We start from the raw sequence: 12483 nt of genomic DNA, 5'->3' as shown, positions 1-12483 counted from the left end.
AGACACACTGAAGGCAGTCCAGCATCTCCTGCAGGTCTAATAAGCCACGGTTTCTGAGCCTGAGCACTGATCATTTTGGATGGACAGTTCTTTGCTGTGGGGGCCGTCCTGTCCATGCTAAGATGTTTGGCAGTGTCCCTGGCCTCTATCCTCTAGATCAGCATTCCGCAACTCCCGGGCCATGGACCAGAACCCGTCTGTGGCCTGTTAAGAAGTGGGCCGCACAGCAGGAGGTGAGTGGCGGGTGAGTAGGCCAAGCTTCGTCTGTTTTTACAGCCACTCTCCATTACTCGCATTACTGTCTGAGCTCCACCTCCTATCAGATCGGCAGTGGCATTAGATTCTCATAGGAGCATGAATCCTGTTGTGAATTGTGCACATGAGGCATCTAAGTTGCAGACTCCTTATGAGAATCTAATGCCTGATGATCTGTTACTGTCTCCCATCACCCCAGATGGGACCATCTAGTTGCAGGAAAACAAGCTCAGGCTCCCACTGATTCTACATTATGGTAAGTTGTATAATTACTTTATTATATATTACAATGTAATAACAATAGAAATAAAGTGAACAATAAATGTAATGCACGTGAATCATCCCGAAACCACCACCCACCCCAGCTCCGTGGAAAAACTGCCTTCCACAAAACCAGTCCCTGGTGCAAAATGACTGGGCACTGCTGCTCTAGATGTCAGCAATATCTACTCCACTTCATCTCAACCCAGTCTGACCATTGAAAGACATTGCCCTGGGGTGCATGGGGGAGCAAAATGATACCCTCTCACCCCTTCCCCATGAGAATCACTGTAATCAACTGAAGCTGCCATGCAGGCATTGTTTGAATCAAGTGAGGCGGGTGGCAGGCTGGTGGTGCTGTCATTCGCATAGGGGCGATGCTTGGTTTTAGCTCACTGTGCCCACCAGAGAGCAGCAGCTGAGCAAAAATGTCTGCTTTCACTGCTGTTTTTATTTGGCAGATAAACTGCATTACCTACATATTTCAAGCAGACAACCAGCTCATACACAGGTACTTCAACAGGCTACAAAATGAATGCTGTACAGGTGCCGGAGGACAGTGTCTTGAAAATTGAATGGTCATAATTACCTTGAGGCCAAGCTCTCCAACTGTCTTTACTCCCGCCACCCATGCAATTAAGACAGAAACAGTCATTTTTCTAGCAACAAAATTATAGATCTAGGGGGGAAAAATCTATTGTGTGATACCTTTCTTCATGGCTACAGATAGGGCAAATGAGGGAAAACACCCCGCTCTGAAACATTATTACCAAAGTCTGGTACCCAGGAAGAACTCCGAGTTTATTTCTCAGACTGGCTATGTGCTTCTAGAACAACTTATGCTATCATCGACAAGTCTGCTGTTCAAAAAAAAAGTTTTAGGTTTGATTCCGGTAACATCCATTCTGTAGCAAGGCATAGTTTAGAAAATAAAATGCTTCCTTTGCATTCAAATTTACAATGCCTATTGCACTGAAGAGTAACCATTTCTTTACATGTCTTTTTCTCTTGTCTGTACATAGAAGGCAAGTCCTATATTTTGTATTCCCCAGCACCAAGCACGGTGCTGAACAGCCCAAAGTGCTTAATAAATGTGTGCTGAATACAATATTTCTCTATGTAAATAAAGCACGGACTTGGAGCAGGTTAATGCCAAGGAATATGTATATTTAGCACCATTTAAAATCTCTGGTGGGCCATCCTCAGCTTTTCTTGTCAGGAAGAACCAAGGGAACATTCTACCAGGTAGCTACATACCTGCTCAGACACAGAGCTGCTGTATTTTTTAGACATTCTCTTTCTCATCGTCTCTTTCACTGATTTCACCTTTTTCCCAAGAGAGATGCGAGAGGCAGTAGGTGATTTGATGACTTCTTTGTACACAAAGTCTCCTTCTTTACCCTGTAAAACAAAATGTTGCAAGTATTGTTGGTTGCAAGTATTGTTGATCGCAAAAGATGAAGGACAGGTTTTATTATTTAAACCATTACTGTCCTAGCTCTCAGAAATATGGGCATTCCTCAGGATCTTTAAGTTTTTCTTGTGTTAACTCTGTGCTGTTATTTATCTCTTTGATTAAAAATGAAAGCTTATTGACTATAGGGTTTTTTGTTTGTTTGCTGACAGTGGGATGTGAGTCAGTTTTTATTTTACTTACTTTTAGTACATCCTTATCAGGTTACATTTTTCCTGCTATTTTTAACACCCAAGGGGACTGCATTTCATCAGTAAAGAGTGATTTACCTTTGGGAGGCTGAGGCGGGTAGATCACGAGGTGAGGAGATCGAGACCACCCTGACTAACACGGTGAAACCCGTCTCTATTAAAAATACAAAAAATTAGCTGGGCGTGGTGGCGGGCGCCTGTAGTCCCAGCTACTCGGGAGGCTGAAGCAGGAGAATGGCGTGAACCCGGGAGGCGGAGCTTGCAGTGAGCCGAGATCGCGTCACTGCACTCCAGCCTGGGCAACAGAGTAAGACTCCATCTCCAAAAAAAAAAAAAAGTGATTTACTATGTTCATGTAATCCCAGCAATGAGGGAGAAGAGAGGATAATACAACTGAATTGCCCTGAGAAAGAGGTTAGAACAAATGGTTAAGCTCACTCGTTAGAAGAGCAACATCTGATTGGATTTCCATCACTATAGCGCTCAGTGTGTACATTTCTCTCTTAACAAACTAGATTGTGGTCATCTCTCATTCTAGTTTGCATTTTTTTTTAAACAAACTTTTCTCTGAGAAAGAAAACAAATCATATTTTCTCTCATTTCTAAAAAAGATTGACAGCAGAAAACTATTGGCTTAAGAATCAATATAATTTGATAGCCAAATAAAATAGTTTAAATCTCTTCCAGGAAATTTTCAAAACATTTCATATACATCCCAGGTGGGTATTTTAGCTGACCCATGATCATAACAAATATGAAACACGAAATCTTCATTTTATAGTTTTATGACACAATGCAAAGGACAAACTAAACTATATATAAGACTCACCAAAGGCTGGGCGTGGTGGCTCACGCCTATAATCCCAGCACTTTGGGAGGCCAAGACGGGTGGATCACAAGGTCAGGAGTTCAAGACCAGCCTGGCCAACATGGAGAAACCCCACCTCTACTAAAAATACAGAAATTATCTGGGCATGGTGGCATATGCCCGTAATCCCAGCCACTTGGGAGGCTGAGGCAGGAGAACTGCTACATTGGGACGGAGGTTGCAGTGAGACAAGATTGCCGACAAGACAAGATTGTGCCACTGCACTCCAGTCTGGGTACAAAGCGAGACTCCGTCTCAAAAAAAAAAAAAAAAAAAAAAAAAAAGGACTCACCTTCACCCTTGGGGTCTGAGAAAACAAACTTCAGGGAACAAAACTTGTGTGCCACTGTGGTGGCCTGTCCCTGGACTATGACCCCAAAGCAGCTCTGAGGGGCAGACACCTGGGCCTGACACCAGATCCCTGAGCGGTCTGGTCTGCTTTGGTCCCACGGAGACTAAGTTCACTCCAGGACACCCCAGACCACAAAACCCTAGGCTTAGTATAGGCCATGCGGGGCCAGGTACTGGGCCTGTAATAAGACTGGTGTTCCAAAATGCCAGCACATACCCACAGGGCTCCACTTCATGGCACTATGTGTGTGTCGTAGTTACGTGCTAGAAACTAGCAAGAAGAAAAGGCCATGTGCAAAATGACTCAGACCACAGAGGCCAGACTTATCTGGATTTGTTACTTGAAGAAAACCGGAAGCAAAGGCACTAAAGGAACCGTGCTACTCAGGGAAGGAGACGGCAGTGAGAGTGGTCATTATTCATTCCATGTGGAATGGTGGAGTCCGTAAGGTGAGTGAAATAGAGCTTTTCTCTAAACGTGACTGAGGATTACCAAGGAAAACAGTACCCACTATCAGTTCTCAAAGATGCTCAATGGTCAACTATTGTCAGCCTCATCGCCTGAATCCATATCTTTTGCTTTCCTCCAATGCTACTCACCATTGGGTCAGAATTATTACTGCCAACATGCAGAGAGCGATTTGTCAAGTCAAATCCTCCAAAACTGCAGGTTCTCTGTGGAAAAGAGGGCAGGGCAGAAAAACTCCAGTTATGCTTAAGCCAGCCGGTGGTGCACCAACCCAACAGTCCCCATTTGCAGGACATCTCTGAATCACAAATACGTGTACAGGATGAAAGTAGAACACGAGAAATGATGAGAAAAAAACACATGAGTCATGTCATAAGGAAACTTCACTCATTTTTCCCTTTCACAGGCCACTGGAACTCTGCCCACCCCAGATGTCTAGAATCCTCTTAACATGCAAAAACCAACCACTTAAAAAAAGCCTAAAAAACAACAACAAAAAAACCATGAGTCCAGTGCTGTGAGATTCCCTGTCTCCAGCACAGAACTTCCCCTAACATCAGCTACATTCAGTAGAGAGAATGAAGGGATATGTGTTAGAGGATCCATGTGCTCAGGCATCCTGAAAACCCAGGTCTAAAATCCCATGGCTCTGACACCAACAGCAAGCTTTTCAAACAGACTTTCATTTTGTTTAGTTTTAAATCGCTGAGAAGAGGAGGGGGAAAGGTTATGTTTATAGTAGTCCAATCAGGCCAAGAGAATTACTCACTCACTGCTTCCCCATCCTAGCCAAAAACGCTGGTAACTTTCCCATCTAACTGACCAAGTTAAGTAATGATGACCCTTTTCTCTCAGTGAATGAAGATGCCACATTTGCCCAGAAAGAAAACGGATGAATCGGTGACTGTCTTTGACCACACTCTTTAATTTCAATAGGACAAATGCTGATGTTATAAAGAATGAAAACTTTATTATCCTTTTAGGTGGTTGCAAAACTTCACAGAACTGCTTATATCTTAGTGATTTTTGTATTTGCAGAACTTGGTTCAAATTCACTGTTGTTTTTCTAGTAAAAGCCTCTGAGCGACCACCCTGCGCCCCGCAACGCACATTAATGTTACAACTAATTATTTTTTTTAAACATCAGTAATGAAAGTTTAATTGTAGATTCAGGGTTCAATATTTTGTATTACCAGCTTCTCAGAGAAGTCTAATGAACAGCTATTAAATGGAAGAAATGAACAGAAAAGTACAATGTATTAGGTTGGTGCAAAAATAATTGCGGTTTTGCCATTATTTTCAATGGCAAAAACTTTGATTACTTCTGCACCAACCTAATATACTATAAGTATTGCTTATTTATTTAAAAAAATATATATATATATATAAAATTAACTGAATTGATAAAGTAGAAACATCCTAGAAAGAAAATGCCCAGGTTTTTGAAATCACATAAATCTATACGCAAATCCTGGTTCTGCCACTTACTTGCTGTGTTATCTCAGGTAAAGTACTTACACTCTCTGAGCTTTAGATTAATTATTAAAATAATACTTATATCACATTTGAAGCCTTCTAGCGCACTGCCTGGCACAAGGCAGACACTCTACGAAATGCTGGTTTCTTCCATTACTTTTCATTAAGGCTGTACTGAGAATGCGGTAGTCATCCTGGCAGCTGTTATATTGAAGTTGAGGCTTAGTTAACATTATAAATATGCAAATGCAGAGGTGGAGCTTTGTTCTGGGCCTTACAATCTAATCTGGGAGTTCAACTATAAAATCGGAGCATACCAGGAATGGGCCACAAAGTGAGAGATGGCCACTGGGGTACAGGGGAAGGCCAAAAGATAAGGAAAGCATTTCATGACAACCGACATCAGGATGACTCAGAGCTGTTCTTCTTCACCAGTGCTGCTGCTGCTGCTGTTTTAAATAATCTACTACCAATTTATTTTCTAATAGACATTATCCTAATTCTATATTAAATATCAATGAGCAATGTGATTTCTTTTATCGTCAACTTAACTGGACCTATATCTATTCTATAGAAAGAGAAAAACCTTTCTGCACAAACATATTCACCAAATCACCTAACTGGGTAAGCAATGTTATGACCACCTCTCAAGGCTAATTTTTAACATTAACTTTCTCTTTCCAGCTTAAAATGCCACGTACATTTCCTCCTTCTTGCAAAAGCAGTGATTTTATTCTAGTTTCTTTCCTGTGACTCAGGGCTTCACAGACACGGTATGGCGCCCAGATGCCTCATTATTGTATGGTTTTGCATGTCCCTGCTTTAAACTACAGCATCTACTGCAATGTTGGAGCCCGAGTTATTTCTGATGCATATGAAATAACTGACAAAGAATTTATGTGGAAACTATGACTGCAATAAATTAGAATCTCATTTAAGTTTTCATATGCCTATTGTATGCCTTTATTTCTAAAATGAAAAACTTAAAGAATGGACTAGTTTTCTTAACTACCAACTAAAACGTCTTCCAATGATAGACTAAGATATCTGGAATTGATTCTTTTTAACAGTGGAGGAGTGACAAAGAATATAACAATAAAGATTGCTTGAATTAATTTCTAGCTTTTTCTATAAGATCAAGTAGTTCTTTAACAGCATTCCTTCAAAAGAGAAAATGGTCTGTAAAGAGACTCATAAAAAATAAATCAGTATATCAACCAGCCTTTAACATTGATGACCTAAATAAATGAAGCCTAAATGAAGTTTTTTTTAGTTCATACACCTCCTGTACTGATAATTATAAAAACACTTTAGATAGATGCTTGGGATGAGGAGGGCTAGTCAATGGAATGGTCATGCAGTTGGAAACACATGTTTTGGGTTGAATTTAAAAATGGACAAAATTGCAAAATGTCATGCATGTCTGTTCTCTCAAACAAAAATTGAATGACCAAATAAAATACGAGACAAGTGACCACTTCCAGTGAATACAAAGCATTATCATTTCCCTGAGGTTTCATCAAGCAAATATGGCATTTTTGAAAGACGAAGAGATTGAGGTTGAAGAATAAAGGAAACTTTTAGATAAAATGAAAGAAATACATGACAAGGAGAATGGAAAATAACTTTTTAAATAAATCTAGCAAAGAAATAAAATTAGTCCCTTTTTAAAAAAGTTATTTCTACTGTAAGATAGAATGCTTATTTCCTCTTACATTCTCTGGATAAATAGTAAAATTTTGATTGTAAACTGTACTACAAGAAAAGGAATATGCAAACATATAACTTCCTATTGAACACATAGTTTTACAAGTGTTGAAACTGTCCATTACTGTCTCAGGCTCACAGTATTTTAAAAATACTCAGCTTCAGACTGATACTTGAGGTAGGGATTACACAACAGCACGTTAGGTGCGGGTGGTGCCTGGAGGGATTACACAACAGCACGTTAGGTGGGGGTGGTGCCTGGAAATGAGCTTGCCCAGATGTCTATACTCAATGTCAGTGAAGAATTAATCACTGGTCCACAACGCTAACTAGCACAAATCCCAGAAATATAACTTCTAGAGACAAAGCCCTCATGGAGTTATAGTATGAATCCGACAATAAGTAACATGAGAGGCACATCAACAATTCAAGGTGCTCCAATTGGGAAAATTCTCAGTATTACATGATGTAAACTCAGAGGTGAGTCATCAATTAACAGAAGAAGTGGGTCTGTTCTATCAAGGTCATGTCAAAAGGTACAAGAGCAGACGAACTGGGCAGAACACTTCTGAAAGTAAAAAATAAATACATAAAACTAAGATTGGTTATTTTTCAAAATATCTGTGAGTCAGAGCAAACCAGAGGCTGAATGAGTGAGAAAAAGAATTGTTATTCTAAAGCAAAAACTCAATCAATGAAAAACTGTTGCCATGATACAGAAAGAGACAGCAGAAAAGTTCCTGCTACATACTAGCAGTATTAAAAGTATTGCAAGAATTACACCAATATGAAAGGACAGAAAATAAGATCTAGGGAGGAAGTCAACACGTGGAAATACTTGGAAAATCCAGGGGCTAGGAGGGACCTAACGATTCTTTTACAACAGAGAAAGTCGTTTTAAGAATGGCATTGACCAATCCATCTTTACTTTCACAAAAGCAGAACCCGACTGAATGAATTTAAATTACACTAATTGTCTGGGGAAGAACATCCTGTTCATGAATGTGAAGGCCCCCTGGGAAAACCACTATTGAAGGATACTCTACTCTTTCAGATCTTTAAAAGGGCCCACAGCCAACCGTCCTGAGCAGATCAAGCAAGGTGCCAGGTGACAGAGGGCCAAGAGCTCTACTTCCTCATTGTGCACCATTTTATATGGGCCACTGTGCAAACTAAAAGTTAGGTGGGAATTTCAGAAGGAAAAATATCTATATTCTGAAGTTCAAAGTAAGTCATGCCTTGAAAATAAATCTTACTAGGTCTCTGATCAGCCAGTATTAAAAGTGAAAAACATCCCCTATTCTTTCAAAGTGAGTACTTCATTCCTTGCTGAGTACAGAAGAATCTATAGGCTAGGGGAAGGCATTTCCAAATGTTGATTTGTTTATAAAGATAAGAACATTGAATAGACTTAAGTAAAACAAAAAGGCTCCCATTTTTGTTGTTAGATTTACCAACTTTCTGCTTGCCTCTACTAATAATATAAATGTGCTTTATAATGTTTTCAAATCACCGAATTGGTGACTGTGATGATGGCAGTTTTTCCATGAGCCTGCTCCTATTGTTTTAATGTTAAAACCAAGAGCAAGCATCTCTTTCCAGGGTGAAATGCCCTTCTGTTTTGAATCAGCTTCTTTGAGGTCAAGTAACACAATGGCCGAGAATCAAGACAGCCACTCCTGGAGGCAGCCAAACCCCACCCCTGTACCCTGGAAGCCCCTCTCTGGATCAGCTTCAATGCTTATTTTAATGGGCACTCAAACAGCTTCATCTGACAAGAGGAGAAATGGAAGAGAAGGTGAAAGTTGCCTGGAAGTGAAAGCAGGATTTGAAATTAAAGGTGATGGTGGGATGTGCCCTGACGTCATGAGCAGGAGAGAGGGGAGAAAGCCAGTCCCCGCAGAAGAAAGGCCATAATGCTTGACTGCACATCACAGAAATGACAAGGCCGTCCTCGGGACCATCTTTGTGACTCACAGACTTCTGGTGGATTCTCAAGAGAACCCTTTTAGTACAGCGGTCGACCGTGGCGGCCCACTTCCTCTTTGCCTCCTCATCCTCCTCCAGCAGGCACCGCCTCAGGTCCTGTCTCTCAGCCTTGCTCAGGGTCCTGTCTGAGGCAGGCCGCACTAGCTGGGTCAGGTTCAGGTGGCTGTACAGGCTCCTCTCCACCACGTAGGTGATATTGAACTCGCTGACCGAGGTGCGCCCGCGCACCCTCCTGCCGGGGAAGCCACAGCTCCCGCCCCCTTTGCCTTTCTGCCGGAGCAGCTGCAGGTCACAGGTGGTGCTGGTGATGCCTTTTCTGGAGGGACGCTGGCAGAGAAAAGCTCTGGAACAGGAATAATTAGTATCCGTTTTCTTCAAGCGGATTTGCTTCCGGACACTCTGAAACTCCTCCAGGGACACCAGAAGGTGGTGCCTGCGACGGTGGTTGTCATAGAAGCAAACACCATCTGTACTTACCCCGTGGCTCAGGGACCCGAGACTCTTCTTCATCTCCCCCTCGGTGAGGGAGCGGGACACTTTCTGGGCCTTTTCTTCTTCTGGGTAGGAGAAGAATGTCCCCATCTTCTTGGGGGGCTTAATCAGGCCCCGACTCTCTCCTTTGCTGAAGGTTTTGACCAACTTCCGGCCAGCCCCCCAGGTGTCCAGGCTGCTGGAGGATGGAGACGTGGTGAGAGAGTCTGAGTCATCTTCGGGAGGTTTCTCAGGAGAGCCATCAAAGAAAAAAGGCTTCTTGTGCACACCAGAGTAGAGGGCGGACCGTTCATCCAGGACCGGCGAATTCTCGAACACGTGCTCCTCCCCACCTGGAGGGAAACCAACAGAATCTCTTGTGAACACACCTTTGCATTCTTGCATACGTCTTTCTTTACACCCACCACCCTGCAAAAAATAAGCTAGCCCATATAGATAGCTAGCCCACAGCAATATCTTTCTCCGTATCATGACCCTCTTTATAAACTCAGCTCCCACTTACATATGTACAGAAAAATGAAAATATACTGTGAAAATATATGGTTTCACATGAGCTTAACGTTAAAAGGTTTCAGATGTGTTTTCTCCTTCTTTAAATATCTTTGTAGATCTAACACCTTCACAGTCGTATTTAAAATGCCATTTGCAAAATCCAAGCTAGCCATAATCACAATATGCCTTAGCATTTCGAGATAATGCCCTCCCCAGTTTGTAAATGCAACCCTCTGAAACTAGGAATCAGGATCTTTCCCCCTTCTGAAAGGCACTCCTTTATGTTGGCTCTGGTGACTTTTTATAGTTGGAGTGTGATAAATGTCATATGGCTGACAGTGATTGTTTTATTGGTACATATGCCATTTGAGCGATTAAATCTCCAAGGAAGTTTTGGTGGGGAGAAACACTATAAAGGGTTGTATCCTGCAAATGTGACTGACAAATCATCTCCAGCTGACAGGCCAAATGTAAAAAGTCAGGAAACTCAGTGATCCCGGCCAGATACTCCCATCAACTCAGGCCTCGCTAGGAAGCAACAAGGGCGTTTAAGGGCCCTGACACGCAGGCAGCTCCAGGGTCCCACTGGTCTCAGAGATTCCAGCTCTTGAAGCCCTCACTGGAGCCAGGTGGCAAGCCAAGCCCTCCAGAGCCCAGTGGAAAGGTTTGGACTTGCTGGCACGAAAATCGAGTTCTTTTCCGCATGTGTTATGTGAACAGATGTGAGAAAAGAAGTAGGTCAAACTGTGGGTGTAGCGATCCCAACTGGCTGTGTCCCTTTAATTATAGGGAAACTTTGAGCTCTGCAGCTTTCCACCCGCTGAATTGTGAAGAGGAAAAAAGGAAAAGTTCCTTGGAACAGAAGGATGGCACTAAATATACCAGCTGGGACGAGGGCGCCAGTGTGTGGTAAATGTCAGAGAAAAGGGGAGCTATGCTCAGTTCAGAGCAAAACTCAGAGGGGGAAAGAACGGCAGCAGTCCTTTAAAATTCTAAAAATGGCTTACTTTCCCAATTGATGGGATTTATAGGTACAAATCTAACAACAACGAAAAAAAGAACAGCTGCTATTAAATACAACCAAAGGTCAACTTTACATTCATGTCCAGCAGACGTTGGTGGGGAGGGTGGGAAGTGGGAAAGAAGATGTAAAAATCTGCCTGGCCTATAGTCCCCTGAAGAATCAGGGATCTTTCAGGGGGACTTTAAAGGTAGGATTTGGGGTTCTAACAGAAATTCACCAGCCCAGAGGCAGGGTACAAATACCCTGGAAGTTTCCCGCTCCTTCCTCAGGACACCTGACTGACAAGGTGTGAAGACCAAGGGTTCTTATGCTGTTGGAAATAAAAACGGCAACCTCTTCTAGTTACAGTCTACCCTCCACTTCCAAGAAGAAGTGACTGAGCCAAGACTAGAGGCACAACCTGTGGCAGGGGCAGCCCAACCATGGACTTCTCTATTAAAGAAGTCGAGTGTGGTTGTGGCTTCACCATCTGCCCAGGTGTCCATGCAGATGTGCAAAGGCCCTTCTCCACCCATAGTCCTAAGGGGTTTCAGAGAATTCAGGTGAGTCGACCCTGCGTATCCTAAGGATCTGTCACTCAGCAGCTGTTTTGGACATTTTCCGGGCTCTGTGCTTAGGATTGTCATCAGAGATTCCAATACTTTGGTGTCACATCTAAGTCTGGAACCAGCTGGTGAACGCATGTCCATGACGAATGTAGCTCTATTCTCGGGTTCAGGAAAGTCAGCATCTGGTAAGGGGTTGTGAGGGATATGCAGTGAATGCTTCCCAAGAGGCTGCATCTGCTGGTGCTGAGGGCAGGCCTCCTGTAGTGCAGGCTGTAGTGCACTGGGCCTGACCAGCGGCCTGGAATCCCAACCTTGACCTGGACTGCTTGAACTTGGAGCATTTCTTCTCTCATCCTTCTCTGACTTAAGCATACAACTCTCCTACTGGAAGAGTGACCGTCAAGATGAGCTCACTCCATCACATTTGCTGGGATTTCCTTCACATGAAGGCCTCCATCTATCTTCTTCAGCTGAGACTGGCTTACCAAAGGCAAGGTGATTTTGGCAGGAGGAGAGAGGTAGGCTGTGGGCTGACTTAATGCCAGGAACTCAGGGGTATGCTCTGCATTCAGCCCGACTCTGCCACTCACAGTTCCATAACCTTGGGCAATTACTTCCTGGCTCTGAGGCTCTGTTTCCTCATCTGTAATAATGCCTACCTATCTTTCCATAATATCCCTGGCAAAGCTGTTGTGATGATAACAGTAAACATTATCCTCATAAAAGAGTTACGTGAAGGTGCTGTATGAGCTGAAAAGCTTTCTACAAAACTGGTGATTCATTCCTGGAGAGAACTGAGTGCGAGCAACGAGGGAAGGAAGGGTGTCCGTTCTATGGCAAAGACACAGAAATGGGCAGGTAAAGGGCACTGATGTAGCCTAGATTA

General features: G+C 42.8%; 1 protein-coding gene across 4 annotated transcripts in view; it reads right to left on the bottom strand.

Moving 5' to 3' along the window:
• The window catches only part of SASH1 (SAM and SH3 domain containing 1), a 366232-nt gene that overhangs the window by 22258 nt on the left and 331491 nt on the right, over positions 1–12483 (bottom strand). For all 4 annotated transcript variants that reach the window (XM_078001231.1, XM_028847194.2, XM_028847193.2 and 1 more), the window contains 3 exons: positions 9519–9865; positions 4001–4075; positions 1774–1917 (listed from right to left, as the gene is read on the bottom strand). In XM_078001231.1, coding sequence (XP_077857357.1) covers positions 1774–1917; positions 4001–4075; positions 9519–9865 — 566 coding nt within the window. The remainder of the gene's footprint in view (positions 1–1773; positions 1918–4000; positions 4076–9518; positions 9866–12483) is intronic.

This window comes from Macaca mulatta, chromosome 4 (genome assembly GCF_049350105.2).
Source record: "Macaca mulatta isolate MMU2019108-1 chromosome 4, T2T-MMU8v2.0, whole genome shotgun sequence".
In the NCBI taxonomy this organism is placed as follows: domain Eukaryota; kingdom Metazoa; phylum Chordata; class Mammalia; order Primates; family Cercopithecidae; genus Macaca; species Macaca mulatta.
The sequence above is the reverse complement of the archived record's forward strand: the minus strand, read 5'-3'. Positions and strand labels throughout refer to the sequence as shown.